The 27,848-nt window shown below is 37.1% G+C and overlaps 2 protein-coding genes and 1 long non-coding RNA gene across 9 annotated transcripts; all 3 read left to right on the plus strand.

Annotated features, from left to right (window-relative positions):
• The first annotated feature begins 231 nt into the window (after positions 1 to 231).
• Positions 232 to 3,550, plus strand: sc:d0202. 6 transcript variants are annotated; one of them, XM_087243153.1, is made up of 5 exons: positions 232 to 413; positions 794 to 1,057; positions 1,161 to 1,484; positions 1,705 to 1,949; positions 2,283 to 3,544. In XM_087243153.1, exons 1-4 carry the CDS (start codon positions 350 to 352, stop codon positions 1,929 to 1,931), a joined length of 879 nt encoding a protein of 292 aa, XP_087099279.1. In that variant the 5' UTR covers positions 232 to 349; the 3' UTR covers positions 1,932 to 1,949; positions 2,283 to 3,544. The 6 variants fall into 6 exon arrangements, with proteins under 6 accessions (XP_087099279.1, XP_087099278.1, XP_087099276.1 ...); XM_087243152.1 differs by having other exon boundaries at positions 246 to 413; positions 1,705 to 1,957; XM_087243150.1 differs by having other exon boundaries at positions 266 to 413; positions 1,131 to 1,484; positions 1,705 to 1,957.
• A 1,836-nt stretch (positions 3,551 to 5,386) lies between these two features.
• LOC147846017 (uncharacterized) lies at positions 5,387 to 15,278 on the plus strand. Of its 2 annotated transcripts, none has more exons than XR_015481175.1 (6): positions 5,387 to 5,599; positions 7,560 to 7,823; positions 7,930 to 7,987; positions 12,970 to 13,209; positions 13,393 to 13,630; positions 14,837 to 15,278. It is a non-coding gene; the product is annotated as an uncharacterized LOC147846017 (long non-coding RNA). The 2 variants fall into 2 exon arrangements; XR_015481174.1 differs by lacking the exon at positions 5,387 to 5,599 and adding an exon at positions 6,983 to 7,281.
• A 4,438-nt stretch (positions 15,279 to 19,716) lies between these two features.
• si:ch211-66e2.3 lies at positions 19,717 to 27,412 on the plus strand. The gene is given in 5 exon segments (NM_001115104.1): positions 19,717 to 19,828; positions 20,164 to 20,424; positions 20,531 to 20,854; positions 24,314 to 24,550; positions 27,115 to 27,412. Coding segments are annotated over 5 exon segments (954 nt in total). The 5' UTR covers positions 19,717 to 19,767; the 3' UTR covers positions 27,186 to 27,412.
• The last annotated feature ends 436 nt before the right edge of the window (positions 27,413 to 27,848 follow it).

Below are 27,848 nucleotides of genomic sequence, written 5' to 3' on the forward strand. Positions count from 1 at the left end.
CCAAATGTTCTCCTCCTGTTCAAATTTTACTTTGAAGTGTGCATACAACATAATTGCCCACCGGCTATCATAGTTGCCGCATATTCAAATACTATTTTCTAGCAACAAAAAAAATTCAAACCTGGGGAGAATAAATACAAAACATGTTTATATGGGATACTGTTAACAAGCATGCATGAAACCATTTAGAAAAATTTGGGCACAAATGGGTTAACATCTCTCGAAAACTCTGTTCATTTCCACCCACTAAAGCTTTGATGAACTGAAGTCATTGACCTTACAGTCAAAGTTTCAGCAATAAAGTTGATCTACAACATTGTTCAGATCAGTTTTCCTAATTATATGCAATATGTTTCAGAATTTCTTTGGACTTTTTTTTCTTTCTGCACTTGCACAGCTTATCAGTTTCTCAGGTTTGTGTGTTTAATTAATACTGTGTTTTTTTTTAAGATGCGTTTTAAAGAATGTTTAAATATGTTTTAAGCTTTATTATTATATTAATGTGAATTTTATCATATTTAAAAGCTTGAAGTTTTAAATTGGAGTGCTTCATTTCTTTTAGATGACTTGTTTAAATTTTTATTGTTTTTTTTTTTCAAATATTGTGCATGTAATGATTATGACAATTAAAAGACTTCAACAGCAAAAAAAAAAAAAAAAAAAAAGTTAGCTTTTGGGTAAATAACTAATCAGCCTTCCTCTATAATTTACAAAACTTTCGAAGCATGTCTGCTTGCAAAATTCTGTTCAGCTCTTATATATTGAATCACATTTATCTCATTATGTTTAACAGGTACACTTGCTGAATGTCCTCTTCCGATCAGCCCACAGAGTGTTGTTGTGAAGTTCGGCGATTCTGTTTCAGTAAACTGCAGCTCTTCTGTCACACATATGGGGATGGGATGGGAATCCACTGTGGGAGGAGTGCACCTGTCCACTGCCAGTCTGATTACATGGAGAGTGTCAGAGCTGACAGACTGGGACATATATACACCATTCTGCTACATAAACTATGACAAACAACAGTGTGTAGTAGCTCTCCCAGTCACCGTTTACAGTGAGTTCCTCTGTCATTACCTTTTGTCTTTTAATTCTCAGAATATCTAATAAATGTAGGTTGATGACTGCAGGTATCAGAGTGTGTGAATCTTCCTCCACAGAGACTCCAGACAGTGTTTCCATCAGCACTGTGAATCTAACAATGATAGAGGGAAACCTGTATGAGCTCCTGTGTGACGTTCACAATGTGGCTCCTGTTCAAAAACTCACTGTCAACTGGTACAAAGGAGAAACTCTGGTGGATCAAACCAACTTCACTGACACCACCAAGAGTCCAGTCAATAAAACATCTAAACTCCTGATCCGTCCAGACAGAGCTGATGATGGAGCTCAGTACAGGTGTGAAGCAGAGCTGAACTTGGGAGACGAAGGACCTCAACATCCTCCTACAGTTACATCAAAGTCTTTCAGCATTAAAGTTCACTGTAAGCTTTTATAATGCTAAACTTGCAAGTTCATTAGGACCTTTTGGTCTGTTCGACTCTCATATTTAGAGTTCTACAACAATTTGATCATATAGTACTATGAATTAAATTACTAGATTAAAAATGATCAGTTACTCAGTAATTTCACTGATGTATTAATAGCAGCTTCTCATCATGTCTTTGCTGTAGTGCTGAAAATTTGTTCCTATGTGCTCCTCAGATAAACCAAAACACTCCAGGTCCACAGAGAAGATCAGTCAGAGTGATGATGTCTCTTTAAACTGTACAGTGAAGGCAAACCCGGCGGCTGTGTACACATGGCACTCGAAGCATCTGATAGAGAAGATCAGCTCCTCAGTGATCCAGTCCTCCACACTCAGTCCAGGAAACTACACCTGCACCGCTGCAAACTATCTGGGAGAAGACAGCAAAGTGTTCATCGTATGATCTACATGTGGGTTACAAGTGAGATGGTATTACTCTCGATACATTAATAAATGAATTGACTGCACATTTGCGGTTTTATAACTGTAATTGTATTCTCCTGGTTGTGAGATGCAGGGGTTTGTCATGTTTGGTTTCTGGCTGTAAAACCAGTCACTCCTCTGTACACTCAAAATGAGAGCTCTTTATTGATATAATGGTTCCATGAAAAACCTTTCTCATTTAAAAAAAAATATTTAGAATCTTTGTTTATAAGAGAACAGCTTTAGAAGTTTATTTAACTCTGAAGCATTGAGATTCATTGTGTGTTGTTTCCAGTAGTACAGTCAGTAACACTTTCTGTTTTTGTCACAGGCTCTTGCCTTCTGGTGGTTCCATCCACGTTTGTCTCGTAGGAGAGAATAAGTCGCTGAATTTAATTTCATTTTCTCCAGTCTTGGTGTCACCGACTCGGTCTCAGTCATTCCCCGTGCAGGCCAGCAGAGGTCATCATCATCGGACTTTTGACATTACGTCATCCCCACTGACTGATTGTCGCACACACCTGCAGCACATCTCCTAATCACCATGCTCACACATATAAGCAGCACACACACACCTCAGTGTGAAGTCTTGTTCTGCCACAGCAAACACCACTGAGTGTGACTCGTCATAGCCTGCTTTCCCATTGCTTACCTGGACTGGATCTCGACCTTGTCTTGCCTGCTGCCTGCCCTGAACCCTAGCCTAAATATTGACTTTGATCCTTGCTGCCAGCCTCTGACCCACGCCTGCTTACTCACCCTGTGTTTGCCTGCCGCCAGCCCTTCGACTTGATACTACTGTGTTTGATACCCTTCGTACACTTGGACTAATGTACTGGAAACTCATTTAAAATATGTGAACTTGTAGCGGTTCACCTATCAGGAAGGCTGTGAGGCTTGATATGCACAATCAGGGAACCGCTGTATCCTAATAATGTCTTGCTTTGAGATGTTAGCATCTGATGATCCCTGAAAAAGATTATTTTTATTGTCATGATATAAGATCATGTATAATCTATCAGTGTATTAACATATTAATAGTTTAATTGTTGAGGATATTTAACTGTTACAAATATAATCCACTGTTTTATGCATTATCAAAATACTACATTTTTCTGCTGCAGTTGCTATTAAGATGAACATTATTTCCACAAAATCAAATGAATACTACTATGTATGGTACTATTTTTGATGTAGATCTTTAGTGTCTTAGGTTTGTTTCCCACCCTGTAAAAAACCATTCACAAGTTATTCAGCATTATTAATTTGTTGCACAGCTTTTGAAAATCTTTTGTGTTTGTGAATGTGAGCATCATACAAGAAGTGTTTGGGAATGCAAGAAGTTTTGTTTTTAACAACAGAACAGCAAAATCAACTTCTCTCAACTCAGATCTTCTAAATGTTACTGTGAACACCATTGACCAGTTTTTGGACTATTCTGTTGTATCCTCCAGTTATCTCAGCTGAGTTCTGTGTTGGTCCCTGTAACACTTTACAGTAAAAATTTCAGACCAAATGATGAAAATGTAAAAATAAATTAAACCAAATTTTTGTTTTCCTTTTTTTCATGTACTTAATAAAGTGATTTTTCCATTTCTCTTTCTTTTTTCAACTTTACATTTGCTAAATTGATATCAGAAATTGTAAATTAATAAATTAAATTTGTATTTTTTGTTTCTTTTTCTAGTATTTAAAACTGTGTGCTGTATGAGACCATGGATTAACAAATTCACTACACATTATAAGCCTGCTGTTTACAGACAAGCAAAATATAGCCCAGAATATGAAAGTTGAAATTACACATTTTCTCCCCTTAAAAAGCATTGAAAAAAAAAACAATTTAATATAAAGTAATTAATGAACACAAGGACATAAAAAAATTACTTCATTTACAGTTTATTAATAAAATATAGTCTAGACGTACTACATTTACAGAAAAGCACTTGAGCCCAGAATATGCCAAACTGCACTTTGAATGTTATATCGTCCAGGAAGCCTGCAGAACACTGTTATTAACAATTAATTTGTGAATTATCTATTTATCTTACTGTGAATATTGTCTGTTTTGGGGGGAAAAGTAAACAATGTTAAAACAACAACAATTTCTTTAACATCTCTCCTGCTGGGGTGACGCGGTGGCGCAGTGGGTAGCGCTCTCGCCTTACAGCACGAAGGTCACAGAAAGGTTGACATTTCTGTGTGGAGTTTGCATGTTCTCCCTATGTTGGCGTGGGTTTCCTCCTGGTGCTCCAGTTTCCCCCACAGTCCAAAGACATGCGGTACAGGTGAATTGAATAGGCTAAATTGTCTGTAGTGTATGTGTGCTGTGAATGAGAATGTATGGGTGTTTCCCTGTGATGGTTTGCAGCTGGAAGGGCATTCGCTGCATAAAATATTTGCTGGATAAGTTGGTGGTTCATTCCACTGTGATGACCCCAGATTAATAAAGAGACTAAGCCGAAAAGAAAATGAATGAATGAATAATGAAATTACCAGTACAAAACAAAACAAAACAAAAACAAAACATGATATAATATATGACTGATCTTATTTAAAGCACAGACAGGTTATCACAAATTTCAGATTCTGCAACCCGCACAGATCACTGGGTAAATACACTCACGCCTTACTAGCTATCAACGGCAACCTAGTTTTCCCAGGTGGCCTACTGGCCAGCCACAACCCTGTTTACCTTCAGTGGGCAACCAGTTTAATGTAGAGTGATACGGCTGTGGCAAATTTCTGTAACAAAACAAAGATAATCCTTTAATTTGTAACACTAAATATAACACAACAGCAAAATAGGTGGTTTCATTTCTAAAATTCATGATGGAATGCCCATGGAAGATTTGGCAGTAGAAAATCAGATGAAAGAATGATCTAGCCAGAGCTTTGGGGTTGGAGGACTGTGGTGGAGCGGAAGTGGATGAAGACAAAAGTGGAGCCAAAGCCGTGGACACCTGAGCCACATCCAGAGGTCTGAAAGGCTTTGAAAATAGCAGGGTGTCATCTGACCAAGGTGGATCCAGACAGATGTGGGTTAAGGCACTCTAACCGAGAGGGGTCTGGTTGCCGACCTGGTGAAGTGCAATCTGACCTGCATCCAATGCTTTTTAATGGGCTCACCTAACCCCACCCTCACAGTGATGTCACTCGCTCCATTTGAGTGCATTGTGTCTGATATTGCATTGCTGAGTGATGCAATTTCAGCTTGCATCATAAAAGCTGCATCCAGTTACTATTGCTCTAACCCCTAAGGATGGTGATCCATAGAGGATATGAGGCTGAGGCTTGATCTGAAGAGGTCTTTTTTTTTTATTCTGTCTTGTTTTCGTGAGCCACTACACTGATGATCTGTTGATTTGGTTAGGGTATATCTTTCACTCATTCTGAGGATTCAGTCTATATTTATAGAAATGGTTTGGTTTCATTTCTCTATTTTGCAGTCAATAATTTCACCTCAAAAACACTTCTCTTCTCAACTCGCTCAAGCTTCGACAAGCAGCAGTCATAGACCTTCCATTCAAAGTGACAGTGATAAAGTTGATTTACAGCATAGTTCAGCTTTCCTGATCAGACACAACATGCTTCAGCATTTCTTCGGACTTGTTTCTCTCTTTGCAGTTTCACAGCTTCTGGATCTCTTAGGTTTGTGCGTTTAATCTCAACCTTTTTGGTTCCGAGAGATGTTATGAAATTAGTCTAAACATGTTTTAAGCTCTGCTGTAAAATAAATAATCATAATTTGTTATAATTTAAGTTTGGAGTGTTCCGTTGGAAAGCTTCATTATCTCTGTACTGTGGACTGTGCTGATTTATTCTCTAAGCCCACATTCAACAGTCTGTACAGGTCATGACAATATGTCAGGTTTAAGTTTTGTTAATCTTGCTGTAGTTGCACTGGTGTCCACAGCATTCATCTACAACAGTAAATCTAGCTAGAGTCATTTATCTTTTCTGACAGTGAATTTAGCTGTTATTCTGGAATAAAAACAGCAGAGTATTTTTATCTGCAACTTCAAGAGAAGCAAGACAGATGTCAAAACCAGCTGGATAGCATATATGAGCTACTTTTATGTGTTATGCTATACTATTTCACTGTGGTGAACAAAAGGATTCATTACCTTTGGTAGTTTTTCTTTCTACCCATGTCTTACACTCATTGGGCAGCTTCCCTACTTTTCAGCTCTGTTTAATACAGTTTATGTTGTACACACGTTACCTGTCGATCAGTTCAGCGATTCTACAGCTGTACCATTAAGCTAATAATGTAGTAGTCCAATAGTGGTGGTGTTCTTGGCTGCACGCCCTTCCTGTCTGACACTAAAATAATCTCAGTATTCTGATGCATTTTTCAACAAACTTTTAATATTTGTAATAAAATAAAGAAAGGTACAACAAGATTTGTTTGTGTGTAGGTTGATGGGGGAAACTGAGGTATGTAGCTTAAGATAATCCCCTACCTTTGCTTAATGGTTCAATCTGCCCCTAACTAGCCGACAAGGACCACTGAAGTTGCTCTGTGAAATACAATCAATACAGTCAATGTAGTTTTAGAATTTCTGAATGTAGCAAAGAGATCACACCTCAGTCCAGCAGATGGCGGTTAATGCACACAGTTTGCAAAGCTGTCAAAGAAAAATCACAGAAGAAGAAGACTGTGTCCGAAGTCCTGCCTGTAATTATCACGTGGTGTTCTGGTCCTAATTAATTAGATCAGGTGTGTTTGATATGGGTAGCAACTGAAATCTGCAGGAAGGTGGCTCTCCAGGAACAGGATTGACCAGCCCTGCATTCTATACATTAGTCCACTAATATAGTTTACTTAAAGGAGTGAATAAAATGAGTTAGTGAATGACCGGAAGAGATGCTATTTTGTTTGTGCTTTGCTGGATGATAACCCCTCAGAGAGATTAGATTTTCATCTCCTTAGTCAGACCCTGCAATAGTTGTAATGAAGCCTAATGAAACAAAGACTTTTGATTTCTGTCATGTAGAAACGTTACTTTAATTCAATCGTTTTCTTTTTTTAGTTACACACATGGGTAGTATTGTGCTTAGATGTCATTTTATGCTCAAATAATTCATTTGGCACATGAACTCACGGTGCACTGCATTATGGGGATTGTCTAGCTGTTGAGTGTACATGGGTGGAACACTCATTATTACTTTGCATTGTGGAATTGATTGAGTGAATTTCGTAATGTCTTCTATGGTTTCGACACCACTAAAAATGACTAATTCTTGTACTGTTTGAGGGTATAGGGTCGATTTCAGATACAGCTGAAGAAGTTGCTTTTCCTCTGTGTCAAACTCAAATGCAGTTACGGGTGGGTTTTTGACCAGCTTAAGCATGCAAATGTATTATTTGTCCATCATTAAAACACTGGCATCACATTACTTTAACATTATAAATATATTCGTAAAAAAAAAACTGGCAGACATTAAGAGGGACCAGTAGTATTAATTTATTAATGAACAAATATTTATTTTAAAAAGTCACTTCAGATAAAAATGGCATGTGCTCTGTACAGGTGACCTCTACCTGTGCACATGCCTGGTTCTGCTGTTGTGTGCTGAATCACATTTATCTCGTTGTGTTTAACAGGTACACTTGCTGAATGTCCTCTTCAGATCAGCCCATGGAGTGTTGTTGTGAAGTACGGCAATTCTGTTTCAGTAAACTGCAGCACTTCTGTCACACATCATGGGATGGGATGGGAATCCACTGTGGGAGGAGTACCCCTGTCCACAGCCAGTCTGATCACATGGAGAGTGTCACAGCTGACAGACTGGGAGATACAGTCACCATTCTGCTACTTGAATTATGACAATCAACAGTGTGAAGTAGATCTGCCAGTTACTGTTTACAGTGAGTTTCTCTGTTATTATTATCTGTGTATTTTCATTCTCAGAAATCTCTAATAAATGTAGGTTGATGACTGCAGGTTTCAGAGTGTGTGAATCTTCCTCCACAGAGACTTCAGACAGTGTTTCCATCAGGACTGTGAATCAAACAATGATAGAGGGAAACCAGTATAAGCTCCAGTGTGACGTTTACAATGTGGCTCCTGTAGATCATTGTGACAGATGATCTGTCTTATAAATATAAGTGATTTGTGTGTTTATAAAGTGTTACACTTTAATGTGTCGGCTCCTTTAAGAATGCACTCCTCATTAGTTATGCATGAGGAACATACCACGAGGTTGTATGTTATAGCATGTTCCGGTTAACAAGTGCGCTTATAATAAAGTACAATCTTTACATGAAGATGGACGTGTGTTAATTCCTTGGAGTATCAGTTCACAACATGGTGTCAGAAAACGGCACGGATTTCTCGCCTGAGTTTAAAGCCATTTTGATGGAAAGCAAAGACTGCTCATAAAGTTTTTTTTTTCTCTTTACCAAAGCCGCATAGTGTGACTATGGCGGATTGCTTTCGGAGACCCGACCCGCTCTCTTTCGAAGGAAATGTTGCTGACAACTGGCGAATCTTTGAGCAGGAATACGACATTTTCATCGCGGCAGCACACCACGATAAGCCTGCCAAGACAAGGGCCTATATCCTCCTCAATCTCGCAGGACCGGAGGCCATAGAACGAGAGCGTTCATTCGTCTATGCAGCAGAGGTGCGTGCTCCGGGTGAGAATGGCGCTGTTTTAACTCCCGCTGAATCAAAGGAGGATCCTGAATGCCTGAAAAGGAAGTTTCGAGAAATTTGCAACCCACAGCAAAACAAAACTTTGGAGAGACACAAGTTTCACTCTAGAAACCAGAAACAAGGTGAGACTATTGAGTCATTTATTAGCGATCTGAGGATCAAAGCAAAAGCATGCCAATTTGGTGATTTGACAGACGAGCTGATCTGTGACAGGATAGTTTGTGGCATCAAAAGTGAAGGCTTAAGGAAAGCACTGTTAAGAGACAGTGATCTAACACTGATCAAAGCCATCTCCATATGTCGCATATATGAAATGACTGAAGAAAGTAATAAAACATTGGCGATGCCACAGACGGCCACTAACGTGGATGCAGTACGTCCAGTTTCCACCAGGAGGCGCCAATACACAGGACGAAAGCCTAAAACAGAACAGAATGATTCACTGATTATAAATAACTGTAAAAACTGTGGAAACAGCCATTTGGCAAAGAAAGAAAAATGTCCAGCTTTTGGACAGCTGTGCCACAACTGCAAGAAAAATGAATCATTTCAAAAAATGTTGCAGACAGCGTTGCCAATATGTACAAAAGAAAGCAAACTACAAAAAGGCAGTTCAGGAGCTTGAAATAGAGAAGCCCCCTGCATTTGACGACACTTTTTATGTTGATGGCGTTGAATTTGATAAGTGTGTCGACACTGTTAACTCTTTCATGGCTGAGCAGGAAGAAGGATTTGTAACCTTACACATTAACAAAACTCCAATAGAGGTGAAAGTCGACACTGGGGCAAAATGTAACGTCATGTCACAAACAACATTCAAGCGAATTGCTACTAATATACAACCAGTGGAGCAAGAAAACACACCTAACCTTGTGGCTTATGGTGGGAGTAAAATTGAGACAAAAGGCTTAGTTACACTGCAGTGTAATTTAAAAGGACAAAGACACTCACTCCCGTTTTTCTTGGTGGATCAAGATGTACAACCACTTTTAGGATTTCGTGCATGCCTGGATTTAGGGATTGTCACGATGAGCCCACATGTTCATCTGGTCAGTATGGAAAAATCCACGGAACAAGTGCTTGAAGAATACAAAGACTTGTTTACTGACGAACTTGGAGAACTTCCAATCACATACTCCATGACAATTGACCCAAGCGTGCAGCCGGTAGTTCGCCCTGCACATCGAATTCCACTGGCCATGCAGGATCGTGTTAAAGCAGAGCTAGACCGCATGGAAACTTTGGGTGTCATAACACCAGTCTCTGAGCCAACAGACTGGGTTTCATCCATGGTCGTGACGCATAAAAAAGACAAACAAGAAATCAGACTGTGTATAAATCCTAAAGATCTCAATACTGCCCTAAAAAGACCTCATCACCCGATGCGCAGTGTAGAGGAAGTAGCATCCCAGATGTCGGGAGCAACAGTGTTTTCTGTGCTGGACGCAAAGAACTCTTTCTGGCAGATACGTCTAGACCGCAAGTCCTCTATGTTGACTACATTCAGCACACCGTTTGGGCGCTATAGGTTTCTTCGTATGCCCTTTGGCATAAACTCCGCAAGCGAAGTGTTCCAGCGCTCAATGGAGCAGCTTTTCTCTGGCTACCCCTGTTCTATCATCGTTGATGACATCATCATCGGAGGCCGTGATGCTGCTGAACACGATGCTAATCTGAAAAGAGTGTTGAATCGAGCACGCAATGTCAAACTCAAACTAAACCCTGCAAAATGTAAGTTCCGTCTGGACCGAGTGAGTTATGTAGGCCATGTCTTTACTAGTGAAGGCTTAAAGGCTGATCCCTCAAAAACAAAAGCAATTTTTGAGATGCCAGCTCCAAAAAATGTCCCAGCATTGCAGCGCTTCCTTGGTATGGCAAATTACCTAGGGAAGTTTATTCCAAACTTAAGTGATGTTGCTGCACCTCTAAGAAAGTTAACGCACAAAGACACTGCATGGTGCTGGTACCACCAACACCAAGAAGCATTTGATACTCTCAAATCATGTTTGACAACGCCACCTGTCTTGTCATACTATGATGTAAAGAAACCCGTCACATTAACCTGTGATGCCTCATGTTTTGGACTCGGTGCTGCATGTATGCAGGATGGCAGACCAGTCGCGTATGCATCTCGCACACTCACTGACACAGAAACTCGATACGCACAGATCGAAAAGGAGCTGCTAGCTGTTGTATTCGCCTGCACCAAATTCAGGGATTATGTGTATGGGAAATCTGTGGTTGTTGAAACAGACCACCAGCCCCTGGTGACGATTTTAAAGAAACCCATTCACACTGCCCCTGCAAGATTACAGAGAATGATGCTCAGGTTACAGTGCTTTGACATCACTCTCGTGTACAAGAAAGGCAAACACATGTATCTTGCAGACACCCTTTCCCGGGCTCCAAACACAAAAGTCCCTCCAGATGCTGAAAGTGACACGTTCGAGGTCATGTCTGTCAGTTACATCTCCACTGCACGACTGGAGGAGTTGCAAAAGGAAACAGCAGAGGATAAGGTGTTACAGACTCTCAGTACGGTGATCCAACAAGGTTGGCAAAATAAAAAACATACCTTGTCTCCTGATTTGCATCCATATTTTCCCTACAGGGATGAACTAGTCGTGGAAAATGGAATAGTGATGAAAGGCCACAAAACAGTCATTCCTCGCTCATTACAGAAGGAATACATCAAAATAGTCCACAGAGGACATCCTGGATTGGATGCCACCAAGCGCAGAGCAAGAAGTATCATTTTCTGGCCAACAATGACAGCTGATATCACAGCAGAACTCATCACATGCTCAGTCTGTAATAGCACAAAGCCACATCAACAGAAAGAACCACTTAAACCATACCCAGTTCCAGACTTGCCCTGGTCTACAGTGGCAACAGACATGTTCGAGTGGCGTGGTCAGAACTACATGGTGCTTGTGGACTCATACTCAGGTTGGTATGAGATTGATCTGCTCCGTGATACGACATCCTCAGCTGTAATCAGAAAACTGAAAAGACATTTCTCAGTGCATGGCACACCGCACACACTAATTTCTGACAATGCCAGACAGTACACAAGTCAACAATTTAGAGACTTTGCTAAACAGTGGGACTTTGTACACGTCACTAGCAGTCCAGAATACCCGCAGTCAAATGGTTTGGCAGAAAGAGCAGTACGCAGTGCTAAACAGTTGATGGAGAAATCCCACAGGGATGGGACGGATGTATTCCTCAACCTCCTAAATCTGAGAAACACTCCTCGTGACGAGACGTTAGGCTCATCTGCGCAACGGCTTCTGTCACGACAGACACGGTCAGCCATTCCTGTCAACTCTAAGCTCTTAGAGCCAGCTCCCAAACAAGCCGAGCAAGTCGCAGCACAACTCTTCAAAAAGAGGATGGCTCAAAAGCGATACTACGACATCTCAAGTTCACCACTGCAACCACTTGCAGAGGGACAAGTTGTCAGAATGCAAACCCCAAAGGGTTATGACCGCCTGGGCACAGTAAAGGAAGTAAACAAGGAGCCTCGTTCCTACACCATTCAATATAATGGAAAAACATACAGAAGGAACAGACGCCACATTCTTCAAGTCACTGAGCCTGCTCCTTCGAGGTTTGACCCTGATGACAGTGACATTCACAAAACAATTACACACACACAGGACAGTGTTCCCCCTGAACCACAAACACACTTTCCACAAACAAAATCCACAGGTACTGACTTGCCAAAGCACACAGTACTATCCCCTACCAAGGTTGGTAGTACACCTTATAGAACACGTTCAGGTCGTATTTCTAAGCCAAACCCTAAATATAACCAGTGAGTTTTACTAATAGTAGACTCTGTGGCACTCTGATTGTCGTTCTGAATATGTCCCAAATGTTAACTATAGTTATTGTGATGCTGACAATATTACATTTTGTTGATTTGTTTTTTTACACTTAAAGGAAAAAAAAAGGAAAAAAAGGCCTGATATTATATATTTTTTTCTGCATTAGTCACATGGTTGTTATTATAGTGATCCTTATTTTCATTAATGATTGAGTTAAAGTCATGCAGAAAATTTGTTTATTGTTATATAAGTTTTCTTTGTTTCGTAAGATGTTACATCTAAAGAAAGGGGATGTAGATCATTGTGACAGATGATCTGTCTTATAAATATAAGTGATTTGTGTGTTTATAAAGTGTTACACTTTAATGTGTCGGCTCCTTTAAGAATGCACTCCTCATTAGTTATGCATGAGGAACATACCACGAGGTTGTATGTTATAGCATGTTCCGGTTAACAAGTGCGCTTATAATAAAGTACAATCTTTACATGAAGATGGACGTGTGTTAATTCCTTGGAGTATCAGTTCACAACAGCTCCTGTTCAGAGTATCACTGTCAATACAAAGGAGAAACTCTGGTGGATCAAACTAGCTTCACTGACACAACCAAGAGTCCAGTCAATAAAACATCTAAACTCCTGATCCGTCCAGACAGAGCTGATGATGGAGCTCAGATCAGCCGTGAAGCAAAGCTGAACTTGGGAGAAGAAGGATCTCAACCTCCTCCTACAAACACATCTGAACCTCTCTGCATCACTGTCTATTGTGAGTTATTTGTCAGAAAACATTTGTTATCAAGTCCAATGCAAGCAGACTTTAAGTGGTTATAACACAATGTATCACAGTCTGTCAGGTTACAGAAATCAGATACAAAATGAAACTTTCATATTTAATATAAGAATAATTATGTAAATAAAGCAAAATCTTAAACTGTGCTTCTTGCCATAGTTAAACCAACAATCAATGAGCACAAACTGCCCTCCATAGTGTCTGTAGTACGAGGCTATTCAGAGGTGGTTGTTTGTGAAGTAAGGAAACACAAAACCAAGAATCAGCTGGAGTGACGGCACAAACACAGTTAATAGTGAAACATTTACTATAACAGAGTCCACAGCTGAGAATCTGACCTGCACTGCAACCAATGCTGTCGGCAGCTTTAGCAGATCAGTGACAGCGGTCTTTGAAGGTAACTATGCATTTGCTTTACATCTGACCCTCAGCATGATTGAAGAATTTATATGTGCTTCAGTATTAATGACATTATTTAGTATTTAAACTCATTTTAAACCAAATATTCTAGGGTACAGATCACTGATGTTTGTGAAATTCTGGTCATCCTTTTTATCAGGCCCGGATTGGCTAATCGGGAGGACCGGGAGAATTCCCGGTGGGCCGGTCCGTTTTTTGGCCGCGAGGGCCGGTGTCCCTAGTTCCAGAATCGGTTGCTCTCAGCAGTCACACTTTTTAAAAATAATTTATTTATTTACTTGACCACAGCCTTCTTATTCATTATTTTACCGCAGCTCTGCTCTTTAATCTCTTTTCTCGTAGCCTCGTGAGCAGGATGCAGGTTAATGATGATATAACTAGACAAGTCGCCATCAAATGTACAGCTGTTGTGGTACAGTGGTTAGTATGTTAGATTATGACGCGGCCAACCTGGGTTCGTTCCTTGTCTGAGTAACAATTTTTTTTTTTTTTTCATTTTTATTGTTAAGACATAATACTGTAAGGGTTGTTGAACATTTGAAGTTCTAAAAGTGCAGTTTTCTCAAAAAAAGACGTGATAGTGTAATTAGAAACTGAATTGGAAATAACCTTATTTTAATATAGTCAGTGGTGAACTGAGGTGGGCCGGTCTGAGGCTTGAAACTCCAGGGCTGAAAAAGAGTCCCACTCCGGCCCTGCTTTTTATAATAAGTGAGACACCTCTGTCAGAGTCATGGCTTGCCTTGTTATTTTGTCTGTACTTTTCAATTGAGCTTTTGGTTTGTTGGTCTTGTAATGCTCTGCATGTATTGTAATCATTAGTGAATGTGTAATAATATGGACGCTTTTTAAGTGTTTAGGTTTGTTGATTGTGTCATCGTTCACTCAAAAACTGATTTTTAATTTGTCCAAAATACTTTAAAATGAGCTGAATCAACACAATTTTGTTTTGTGGGACAACTTAATTGTTTTATGTTCAATCCACCTAAATTAGTGTAACAATTAAGAACTTAATTAATTTGTGTTGGGACAACTTGAAGGAATTGTGGGGAACCCTGCATTTTTTTACAGTGTTGTTGTCTTGGATTTTTCTAGTCTATAATATTTAGACCGGCTGCTTTGAATGCTTGGATTGCTTTTCATTAATGCTGATTTACTCATATATTTGTTTCTTTTGACACAGAGAGTATAATAATGCCTATAATAATAGACGTTGTTTGTGGCATATTGCTGGTCATCTCAGTCATCTTAATTTACATCTATGTCATCTGCTACAAAAAAAAACAAAAAAAAAAACAAGATGGGCCATTATAATTTCAAGTAGCCCAAAGCACCCAAAGGACTCTTAGTGCAGCCAACACAGACCCCATGAAGGAACTCTTTCAGAGCAACATCTCCACATATGATTCTCTCCCACAGTCAGATCTTTCAGGACGAACTGTGACGAGTCCTCTTATGGATCAGTTTTAACCTTCAAAGACATTTTAGTCTGAGTATCAGCTAAAAGGTTTGAGCAGCACTGTTACAGTATAATTGACTTTTAGTAATCAAACTGTACTTGTGCTGTATTTTCCCTCGGCTTTATTATTAATGACAGTAATAAAGACAAACTGGTTGTTTCATTATTGTTGGCTCATAATGTTTCTTTGGTTTAGACTTTAAATGCAGATCACAGAAGCTTGTCATTGATTTTGTTTAGCTTTTTTGTAACTGAAGCAAATTCTGGCCGTTCTTTTTAAAACAAGTAAGCGTTTGAGTCAATTGATAAAAACTGTACTTGTAGAGTTTATTAGCACTAAGAATTGGAGAGAAAAAAACTATTCATCAATACATATGGCGATTATTTCTTTAGCAAATCTGATTTTCAAAACAATTTAGAGCATGATGGTGCAGGCCTGCGCAAGCTAGAAATAGAAAAAGAATCCATTTTGATAGACAAATGTACTAATTTGCTGCCAAATTGGCTTTATTTGGAATGTAAAGATTTTAAATCTGGGGCTTCTGCACCAAACTTCTTGCCTATAGATTGTTAAAATATCATTAGTTTTCCATATTTTGTGATTTCATGTTTTAATTTTCCCCCTTTATTTCTGCTTGTGAATTGCATTATGGGACTTTGATTTTTCTTAAAACAATTGAGATACTGTCTGGGTTGGTGTTGTATATTACGCTACATATATTTTCTGTTATTTTACAGACTTATCTCTCCATATAGTTTTTATTATACATTATATTATTTCAAACTACTATTGAATTTTCAACATTAAAAGTTGACAGAGCAGAGATCGCATAAAAAGTTGACAGAGCAGAGGTCCCATAGTGCAATTCACAACCATTGAAAAACAAAATGTGAATGACAAAATACAGAAACCGTTAATGGATTTCTGTCCGTTAACAGATGTATTTTAAAGTGTAACGTGTGACCTGCTTCAGGACGCTGTTTAAAATCCTGCTGTGTCACAAAGTCAATCCTAGAGTTGTCACAGAAGTAGTGCAGCACTGTGCTTCCGGGCTGGTGTCTGACCGGCTTTAGACTCACTAAAGAATATGGACAGAGCGGCATTCAACTGCATTTACAAGCCGCTATTTTATGCATTTCCTAAATAGTATTTTTTTTTCTGTAACCTATAAGAAGGTTGCTGTTCTTTGCAATTGCTTTTATAAGATAAACAATATTTACACAAAAAAAAAAACAGATGAATATTAGCCTACCCTTTTTGATGTTGCAGTTTATGATGTCAGCTTTGACTGTATCAGGTTTGTTTCTCACCCTGTAAAAACTCATTCATAAGTTATTCAGCATTTGTTGTACAGTACAGCTTTTGAATTTCTTTTGTGTTTGTGAATGCGTTTACTGTGGCTTAATGATGACACTGATATAAAATCAGATTCTGTTACAGATTATTAATAAAATATAGTCTTTAGGCCTACAAATTCATAGGAAAGCAGATGAACCCAGAATAGGCTGAATTGCATCTATGCTGGGAGCCACAAAACTCATTCAAGTTACCATGCGAACAGGTTTTGGCAGTACAGGCGAATTAGGTAGGCTAAATTGTCAATAGTGTATGAGTGTGAATGAGTGTGTGGATGTTTCCCAGAGATGGGTTGCGGCTGAAAGGGCATCCGCTGCGTAAAAACGCGCTGGATAAGTTGCAGTTCATTCCGTTGTGGTGACTCCGGATTAATAAAGCGACTGAGCCAACTAAAAAAAAAGAATGAATGACGCACCTATTGATTACGGTTATTTTATTTCACACATTTTATACTGTGAAAACAAATATTAACCTTCATCGCCAGTTAGAACTAGCCTATTTAGTTTCACGAGACAGTTGTAAAATTAATTGTAATTGTAATGTAATTGTAATATTAATCTCTCCTGCTGCTGTAAAATGAAGCAAAACTGAATATATTATTATAGATCACTCTAGTTAAAATTTAACAACAATTTGCAATAGTTTTTTTGTTTTATTTTATTTATTTTGTATATTGTACTTCTAATTTTACCAACATATTTAAATAGTTTTCTCTTATTTTTGGTTGTTTTACTTGTCTAGATTTCTTTTTTTAATTTTCGTTTTTTGATGAATACTACCACTGGACAAAAACGCTATATTGTATATAAATGTGTTGCTCACTTGTTTCGAGAATGTCGCTTTGTTAAATCTTTCTGGTCTGATGTAAATTCTCTAATTGTCCAAAACGTGAGGTAATTTTTTCTTTAAGCTATAGACATATTATGTTGTTCATTAAGAAAATGCAATTCCTTAATTTTACTTTTTGTACACTGTAAAACCCAAAAAGTTAAGGCAACGCAAACCATTTCATGAAACTTGCAACTAATCAACATGAGTACCGTGAACTTACTTAAATTGAAGTAATGAGGTATTTAATTAACTCATTACCTTCAACACCGAGCTCAAATTTTTAGTCAATTTTAAGTTAACTACACTCATTGATTTTAATAAAGTTGACTGTTGGGTTTTACAGTGTATAACCCTCGTTTTATTTATTGTTATTTATTGGTAAGTTTTTTATTAAATTTAAATTACTCAATGTAAGTAATTTTGTTTATTTTTTTAAACGAGAATTAGATCTGTACTTGAAAACCATCACAAACTTTCATAACAAAAAGCAGTTAAAACGTATAAAACATGCACTTTATTTAATTTTCTGCATTAATTTGCACTATTTTTACATGTGCCCTTTCTTATTTATCAATTTTTTGTTTCTTTTTGTTTTTCCAATTGTCTTTCTTTTGCTTTACTTTTATAATATTTCTTTCAAATTGTCACATTTCTCTTGTTGCAAAAAGTAATATTTATTTTGTTTGTTCTATACTTCTATCTGTTTGTATTTCTATATGTTGCAATTGCCTGTTGTTATTGCAATAAAATATATATATATATATATATATATATATATATATATATATATATATATATATATATATATATATATATATATATATATATATATATATATATTTTGAAGTAATGGGCAGAAATTCCATATATGCCTCACAAACGTAGTAGAACATTCCAGAAAATCCCTTATATGGATGAAGGCATCCAGCAATTGCTGTACTTGAATGAAATCAACAGATCTAAACTACAGATCTAATTTGAAGTAATTTCTAGCTAATCTTTATTTTTATTTATTTATTTTTTTAACTATTTTTGTTACAATTTTTATTATATCAAAAATAGTAGCCCATTAAATGTCAATATTTTGCAAGCTATTGAATTTAGAAATTCCAGTATTGACAACACACACCTTAGTTTATCACTCTGTCCAAATGAACATGTTTGTAGCTTTGTATCACATTGGATAACAACTCACACTATAAAATAAATCATATTGTCAGATTTGAAGACATGCAGAAAATTACATTTTCAAAAAACAAACAGACACTGCCAATCAGAAGACAGGAGACTCAAGAGGTATGATATGGCTCATGACAGACTAGTAAATGAGAAGTGGGTTATTGATATCAATGTGTTTTCCTTTTTGGTGTTACAACTCAAAATGCCCTGATTTATTATTAAACAATTTTTTATCCTATTAAATTAAGATTAGAGTAGATCATCTTTTGAAAGTTCGGATATTTTAGCGGGGTGAATTAAAGCTTCTCTCTCTCTTTTTTTTTTTTTGGTGGGGACTTCTTTGGGGCTAAGCCCCTTATTCCTTTAGATCCTAGCAACGCCCCTTCCCCAACCCTAACCTATCAATACTTAAAATCTATTGAAAATTAGTTGTAGATAAAATGTAACTTAAATTCAACAAACGAACCATCAAAATAAAGTGTGACCAAAGGAAATATTAACTCCTTAACGCAAACTTTTAAAATGTTATTTTTACTCTTATTGTAAACTTGCTCAATAATGTTAATTATTTATATTTTATTATTTTTATTATTATATTACTTTCTCTCAGAGGATATGTTTGTTAATGAGTCATAAATTGTAGGCCTATTTATTTTATTTTGAGGGGATAGTGTGAAAATACAACTAAGAGTCTTTAATTTTTCTATGTTGTATTGTTTACTTGTATGGTGAAAGAAAGAAAGAAAGAAAGAGAAAGAAAGAAAGAAAGAAAGAAAGAAAGAAAGTCGCCCTTTTAGTCGCATGCTTCTAGCTTTATATTGTTATATCCCAAAATAACCACAAGATGGCGGAGTATGCTACAAAGCAGCACTCCAAGGACTCGGTTTAAGGAATTTTAGATTTGTTTTTGCATTTAGTTTTTTTCTTCTTCTTTCATTGTATCATATTCATTTTGATTAAATCCTAAAATTATGAGTGAAAAAAGTTCAGCTACCTCTTTTGATCTCCAGATGTGGCCTGTAAGGTTTGACTCAGCTAACAAGAAGATAAATTTGACTTTTTATAATGAGTTGTTTAGTATGTAATTCAGCTTTTGGTCATGTCCAACGTCTATTGAACGATAATAATAATGTTGTAAGATTGAACCTACTAAAATTCCCTCTCAGATATTTTCTGGGTGTGGTTATAGTTTTCACCACAGCCGCACAGTTTACATTCACAGTTCCTGTGTGAAGAGGCTGATTTAAAACCTTTTCTCTTTAGCTGAGCTTCCCTGATCACATACAACATGCTTCAGCGTTTCTGTGGACTCGTTTATCTGTCAGCACTTTCCCAGCTTTGCCTCAGAGGTTTGTTAAATCTGCTTGTATTTTTTTTTTATATAAATTCTTTGGAGTCTAAATATGTTGTATATTTATCTGGAGGTAGATTATTGTAACCGTTATAATTTGGTTCAGAGTGTTAAATGCATTTCTCTTCAGTTGAGGTTACTTCATACTACTTCATATTAAAAAAGTTTTTTATTTTAAATCATGATTATGGCAGTAGACTAAGCAACCAAGAAAACATTTTCACTAGCTATTATAGGTAAACAGAGTAACCAACTCATGCATGGGTCTACTTATTCAGTCACTTCAGTTCTGCTCTTCTGTGTTAAATCAATTCTTCTTATTGTGTTTAACAGGTACACTTGCTAAATGTCCTCTTCAGATCACCCCACAGAGTGTTGTTGTGAAGTATGGGGATCCTGTTTCAGTAAACTGCAGCACTTCTGTCACACATATGGGGATGGGATGGGAATCCACTGTGGGAGGAGTGCCCCTGTCCACAGCCAGTCTGATCACATGGAGAGTGTCAGAGCTGACAGACTGGGAGATACAGCCACCATTCTGCTACATAAATTATGGCAAACAGTGTGAAGTAGCTCTCCCAGTCACTGTTTACAGTGAGTTTCTCTGTTATTATTATCTGTGTATTATCATTTTTAGAAACATCTAATAAATGTAGGTTGATGACTGCAGGTATCAGAGTGTGTGAATCTTCCCCCACAGAGACTCCAGACAGTGTTTCCATCAGCACTGTGAATCCAACAATGAAAGAGGGAAACCAGTATGAGCTCCAGTGTGACGTTCACAATGTGGCTCCTGTTCAAAAACTCACTGTCAACTGGTACAAAGGAGAAACTCTGGTGGATCAAACCAACTTCACTGACACCATCAAGAGTCCAGTCAGTAAAACATCTAAACTCCTGATCTGTCCAGACAGAGCTGATGATGGAGCTCAGTACAGGTGTGAAGCAGAGCTGAACCTGGGAGAAGAAGGACCTCAACCTCCTCCTACAAACACATCTGAGCCTCTCCGCATCACTGTATATTGTGAGTCTACTGAATATTCGGTGCTTACGGTTTAATGTAAAAAGATGTTTGACTTAATTTTCCACCAGTGTTGAGCAATTCAACATGCTTTACAGGTTTTGGGTTCGAGAACTAATATAGCTTATGGGTGATTGATATTGAGAAGTTTAATTGTTTGCATAAATCATTTAATATTATGTTACACAATCACAGGCCACTTTATTAGGTACACTCGCAGCATGGTAGCAATTTAAGATATTTAGGCATGTAGATGTGGTCAAGATGATGCAATAGTCTCTGGATGCAGCCTTTTTGATGCAAGCTGAGATTGCATTGCTCAGAGATGCAATGTCAGACACAATACCATCAGTGCCCTTACGAAAAATTACTTCAGTTTTTTTAAAGGAATACTGCAGTTTTGGGTAACTTCTGAAAAGTGCAGTTTTTTGGAGATGAAAGTCTTTACTGTAACTAAAAGCATTACTGCAATACAACTGAAGTACTACAATACAACCAACTGCAGTACATCTACTGCAATACAACTGAAGTACTACTACAGTACAACTGCAGTACAACTACTGCAATAGTACTGATGTATTACAACTGCAGTACTGCTAGTGCAATGCAACTAAAGTACTACTACAGTACAACTGCCATACCGCTGTTGCAATACAACTGAATTACTTCTACAATACAACTGCAGTACAACTACCAATTTTCCTGCTTGGTTGACAGTGGCTTCCAAATGAGGTTTCAGTACGCTAACTGGATTGCTGAAGTACTACTGCAACATGTATTGCACTCTTCAGAAATATAGCTAACTACAGAAATACATCTACAGTACTGCAATACATAATAAAATTAAAGTGCACTTTTAATACTGATGTACCTAAGTGCAATACATTATAAAACATATCACTATATTGCCCCTCTCAGTTTATTTAATGTTACTTTAGTTGTACTGCTGTTGAACTTTATTGTATTGTAGTTGAACTGTGTTTATACCAAATTGTACTGCAATTTTGCAGTTGCATTGAATTTTGTCACAGTTATCCTTGTATAAAGGCCACTGCTGTTGTTCAGTTCACTGCAGTTATTTTTTATTATTCATTTTTGCAAATTCATTAATTTTCTTTTCGGCTTAATCCACTTATTAATCCGGGGTCACCACACCGGAATGAACCGCCAACTTATCCAGCATATGTTTTATGCAGTAGATGTTCTTCCAGCTGCAACCCATCCCTGGGAAACATCCATACACACTCATTCACACACGTGCAATACGGGCAATTTAACCTACCCAATTCACCTGTACCACATGTCTTTGGATTTGTGGGGGAAACCAGAGCACCTGGAGGAAACCCACTCGAACGCAGGGAGTGCATGCAAACTCCACACTGAAATGCCAACTGGCACAGCTGAGGTTTGAACCAGCAACCTTCTTGCTGTGAGATGATTGTGCTACCCACTGCGCCACCGTAAAGCCCATTTTTGCAAAATATCTCTTAAAATTCTAATTAGAAAACTACTTGAATCCAAAAAACATCCCTGAAAAAAGAACAAAATATTATTGGAAGATGTTGAAGATCAAACCCCTTGGAACACAAGTGCAGAACAGTTCTTAACACACCATTGGCATATTGAACTACAGCAGCACAAGTGCAGTAAAGACAAAGTTTACATGTTTTACTCTAGTTTACTGCAGCTTATACTGTTGTTGAACTTTACTGTACTGTCTTTGAACTGTGTTTATACTTTATTGTGTTGCAATTTTTCAAATACTTTACTTTACTGCAGTTATACTTCTATATGCTGCTGTTGTACTGCAGTTTTACTTTAGTTTACTGCAGTTATTTTTTGTTAGGGTGGTGCTAGTGACGTCACTGTGAGTGGTAGGGTTAGGGTGAGCACATTAAAAAGCATTGGCTGCCATTCAGCTGCCATTCTTGTTAATAGTTTAGTCACATACGGGATGTTAGATTACTGTAATTCATTTCTGTTTGGCCTCCCTAAAAAGTTAGTTTGTCCAATTTCATTAGCGCATGCCCCGTGCACCCCTCCCTCAAGCCAAAATTATAATGCATGTGGAAATATCATTCACAAATGACTTGCTGCGTTTAAAGTGCCTAGAATTAATTACATTGAAACATAAATATACGGCTTACCTGATTCAGTGTGATGGCTGAGCCTGCTTCTATGAGGACAACATGCTAATCTGTGGTTGGATTCCTGACACGTCAATAAGCGTGAGCCATAGCCTTCTTGCTGTTGATGTACGTACATACAGAAAATGCTGCTTCGCAAATCCAAGTTTGCAACATTGTGGTTGATGCGAACATTGAGTATGTTTAAATGGGCAACAATACTTTAATACAATAATAAAATTTTTTTATACAATTAAGACAATATTCTGATTAAGAGTTTACAATGTAAACAGTGATTTTTGATCACCTTAATCCGACTAAAGTCATAACTAAACTAAATAGAAATGGAATTAAGGTTCCAATTAAGGAATTAAGGTTACGTGGAGTTTGCTAATATAAGTGGCATTGTTGAAGTATTTTCCCTGCATTTTGTGAGAAGATCCACACATGGCTGTCAGTAAAGGACAGCACACACACATGCATGCACACACACACACACACACACACACACACACACACACACACACACACACACACACACACACACACACACACACACACACACAAAATGCAGAAGTTTTTTTTTTCTTTCATTTGGTGTACGGTATTAAATTCCATTTAAACAACACTCTTCCACCAGTCCTTACTTCATAGTCACGTCAAATACCCCAGTTTGTCATGGGGGCATAAACAAAATGTCCATAAGTGAAAGTACAACTGCTAAAACTGCAGTTAAAGTCGAAAAATTAAAGATGAAACACCCAAAATGACATACCTGTTTTATTTTCTTTCATTCACCGTCATTCATTTTAAAAAGCACCCGCTCCATTTTATTTGCTGGAACACATTACTATTCCCTCTAGTGATCGCATAAAAATCCTCATCATAATTTACTCAAGTGCGTGAAAACCCCTGCTATATATAATGAAAGTATGGGATTTCGGACACAGTGTACTAAACTCAGAATGTCCTTTCATTGGTCATTCCTGTGTATTTCAAGAGTTCACACTTAGCCGATGAGCAATAAAGCGTAATTGGCATGCTGTCCCGGGAGAGAGCCCTGATCTCGTAATATCCTTGAGCCCAGGGCTCCCTCCCTTTAGAAGGGCGAGAGGGGAGTTCGAGCTCAGGTAGGTCTCGAGAACTCCCCTGCTTGCCACTGTGTGAGAAGTGTAAACTAAGGTTGTCTTAGGTGATAATTTGGTTTAGTCAATTGGCTATGGTGTGTTTTTTAGACGGTGGGAGAAAACCGTGGAACCCGGGGAAAACCCCACGCTATATTAAATGTGTAAAAATGTTGCTGTAGTGCTGAGAAATATTCCTCTGTCCTCCTCAGATAAACCAAAACACTCCAATTCAACAGAGATCATCAGTTGGAGCAATGATGTCTCTCTAAACTGTACGGTGAAGGCAAACCCGGCTGCTGTGTACTCATGGCACTCAGAGCATCTGACAGAGAAGATCAGCTCCTCAGTGATCCAGTCCTCCACACTCAGTCCAGGAAACTACACCTGTATTGCCACAAACTTTCTTGGAGAAGACAAAAAAAACTTCACCATCAATTGCGTTACAGGTGTGTTAGTAGGTCTACATGAAATCTGCACCCACAGAAATCCACAAATGTCCAGCTCATCATTCCATCTATTAACTCACTTATGTAAATATATGTTTAGTATATATTTATGCTGTTTTTATATGTCAGTAATACTACTAAATAAAATGCAAATGTTTAGATTTGTGCACTATACAATTTGTAATGTTAAGCATGGTATAGTAGCAAGGTTCCTTGATTATTATGCTAAAATAAGTGTATAGTTCCATTCAAGAGTTCTATACTATCAGCCTAGAAAAGGAACATTTCAATTTCTGTCAGTCTTAGTACATTATAATTACAGTAAAGTCAAGCTTTAAATTGATTTAGCTTTTTTTTTTTTTTTTTTTTTGAGTGAGATGCTAACAGTCCAATCAGATTCAATGATTTATGCTAAGCTATGCTAAAAGTAAGTGCTCCTGTCAGATAGGCTGATTGGTTTCAGAAATTATAAAAACAAACTGTTTAACTCAAGAAGACATGTAAAATTAAAAAAGAAAAAAGTGTAGTCCCTTTAAGAAACATATGAAGAGTTCAGATGCAAAAGCTGCTAAATGCCACTTTCGCCAAAAATGAGATAATGACATTGAGTGAAGGCTTTAGGCACATAGTACACCATCAACAAATAGATTTGCTTCAAATCATCTGAATCGCAGCATCAGCACATTCAGGAATAACAGTTTGTTGGCAAAAGCTGCTAAAGGCCACTTGCCTTTGACAGCAAAAGCCGCTATCTCCCGAGAACCAATCAGATGTGCGAATTGAATCATATGTTTTCAATGTAGCAGTGCGCTGATACGCCGGTTTTTATGAAAAGACATTTCGATTTTCATTTTAAAAGATGGAGTTTGATCAACTAGATGAGCCTGTCTGACTGTCAGTGAATGTCAAATGAAAATGTGCCTTACCTTAGAACTCTCTGCATTATAAGAAAAAGAAAACACAATGTGCAGTCGGAAGTGTAGCATGCATTCATAACATTTTTTGCGCAGTGACGCTACTTTGAATGAGTCCGATTTACTATACAATAAACGGCAACTGCGTTTCACGAAAGACAGAGTTAAAATACCATTCTTTTATCCCACGTGGATGCTATGAGGATAAACAAGAGACGTAAAAGAGACCAAGACCTTGAGTATAAAATTGTCTGAAGGACATCCCCTTTTTGCTCAGTAGGCCCACCTTGTGTTTTATTTGCTAATTTGGCTATTTAAAAAAACATATATATATATATATATATATATATATATATATATATATATATATATATATATATATATATATATATATATATATATATATATATATATATATATATATATATATATATATATATAAATTATGTATTAATAAACAAAGCACAGATATTGATGTTTCACAATGTTTCAAACTACAATATTTGAATCTACCAAGCTTAGTTTACAATGATTTTATTGCTCTACTTACATTAAATCTAAAATCCCAAATATCAGAAATAACAACAGATTGTTAAGATTTATTTAATGTCAGTTTTAATGTGTTTGGTTAATGCACTTACTTGGCAGATTTTATTCGTTCATTTTCCTTTTGCTTTTTCTCTAGTTTACCACAGCGGAATGAATCGCCACTTACTTGACAGACATATTTTTAATTTTAGGTTGTGTAATGTGTTTTATGTTTGGAAAAATAATTTCTAATTTACTCTTTAGTAATTTTTCAACTAAATACTCTGTCTTGTCTCGATTAAGACGTTTTTGCAAAAAAAACAAAAAAACAAAAAGCAGAAGTGGATTTAGCTGGTTTTGACGCAAAAGAAAACTTTCTAAAGTGAAATTTATGAAAAAAAAAATTTATTTACCAGCTAATAACCTTATCATTACAAATAAAATAAAATCTCTGAGCCTAATTACAGGAGCCTGATAGAAAATGTTCATTTACAAGAAAAGAGGTTAGATGGATTTAGAGGGTTTTGCATCTGAACACTCCATGTGCTTCTGATTTGCATTGTACACCATAAATAAAGTCAAGAAGTCATTTTTATTTATATGTTTAGTTATCTACTCATATGCTTTCTTATTATTGCTTTTCTTTTCTTATGCTTATAAGTCAAAAAAAAAACAAAAAAAAAAACGAAGAACTGTGCATAGTCAAGCCTCACAAGAAAACTTAAGTATTTTACGTTTTGTCAGTTTCGTGGCTAATTCGTCCAAATTTGTAGTTCAGTCGTATAAAAATGTAAAATTTTGAAAAGGAGGCATGGCACCCAACCCCACACCTAAGCCCAGCCGTCATTGGATGAAGAGCAAATCATACTAAATTATATGAATGAGATCGTATGAAATCACATGAATTAGCCACTAAATCAAAAAGTTACGAATTGCCGAAAGATTGTGTTGATATTGTGGTGTATTTTTACTGATAAAGATTTAATAAAGCCTTTATTATGGCTTAGATCATTAAAAACAATTACAGCTGATGTGTTGCAGTTCATGATATAATCGCACACTTGAATAAATTACAATTTTTATGAATCAGTAGTGAAAGCTTTGTGCATTCTCCTTCCACAGGTTGTCATGGTACATTCTGGACTGTTCTGGTTTTCCCCCAGTTGCTGGTTGCATTCACGTCTATCTTGTAGGAGAGAATTAGTCCCTTATGCTTTATTTTCTCAGAAATGGGATTAATCTGCAGGCCATTCATGTGAATTTTGTTAACTTCAAATCAATTACGTCAGGGATGTGAATGATATGCTACACATCACTTTTATTTGTAAATTCAGTTGTGTTTTTTGTTGTTATCAAGAAGTATTTGACCGTCAAAGTGAATTTGCAATTAGACATTTTTTATATTCTTGCCAAAAAAAAAAGATCTCAGTAATTTTTTTTGTACTGGTTACTAATACATTCAGTTTAACTTTGATGCCATTTGTCTGCCAGAAACAATATTTTATTAAAATCATTAACACACAAATACAGTATTTTCTGTTTATTATGCTTTTAGAGAATAGTTAGTTTTCATGCCAGTCTAGGAGATGTTGCAGTTGTTAAAGTTTATGAAAATGATCTTATTTTGTGTTTGACGTTTTTTTTCCTTGTTTTGTGAAATATTGTAGTATTTCTTGTTTGTCACCTTTAAATATTTTAATTAGCCGATTTTACACATGATGCACTCATTGCACAGCTTCTGGATTTCTTTTATACGCTGCATGTGTGAAGAACAAAAGAACTAAAAATAAACTTTGGCTTTGACTTTCTCAGTGTTAATGGTGATGCATTTACTGGGTTTGTCGAAGGAAATGAAA

The sequence above is a fragment of the Danio rerio genome, chromosome 3 (genome assembly GCF_052040795.2).
Source record: "Danio rerio strain M-AB ecotype USA chromosome 3, GRCz13ab, whole genome shotgun sequence".
NCBI lineage: Eukaryota > Metazoa > Chordata > Actinopteri > Cypriniformes > Danionidae > Danio > Danio rerio.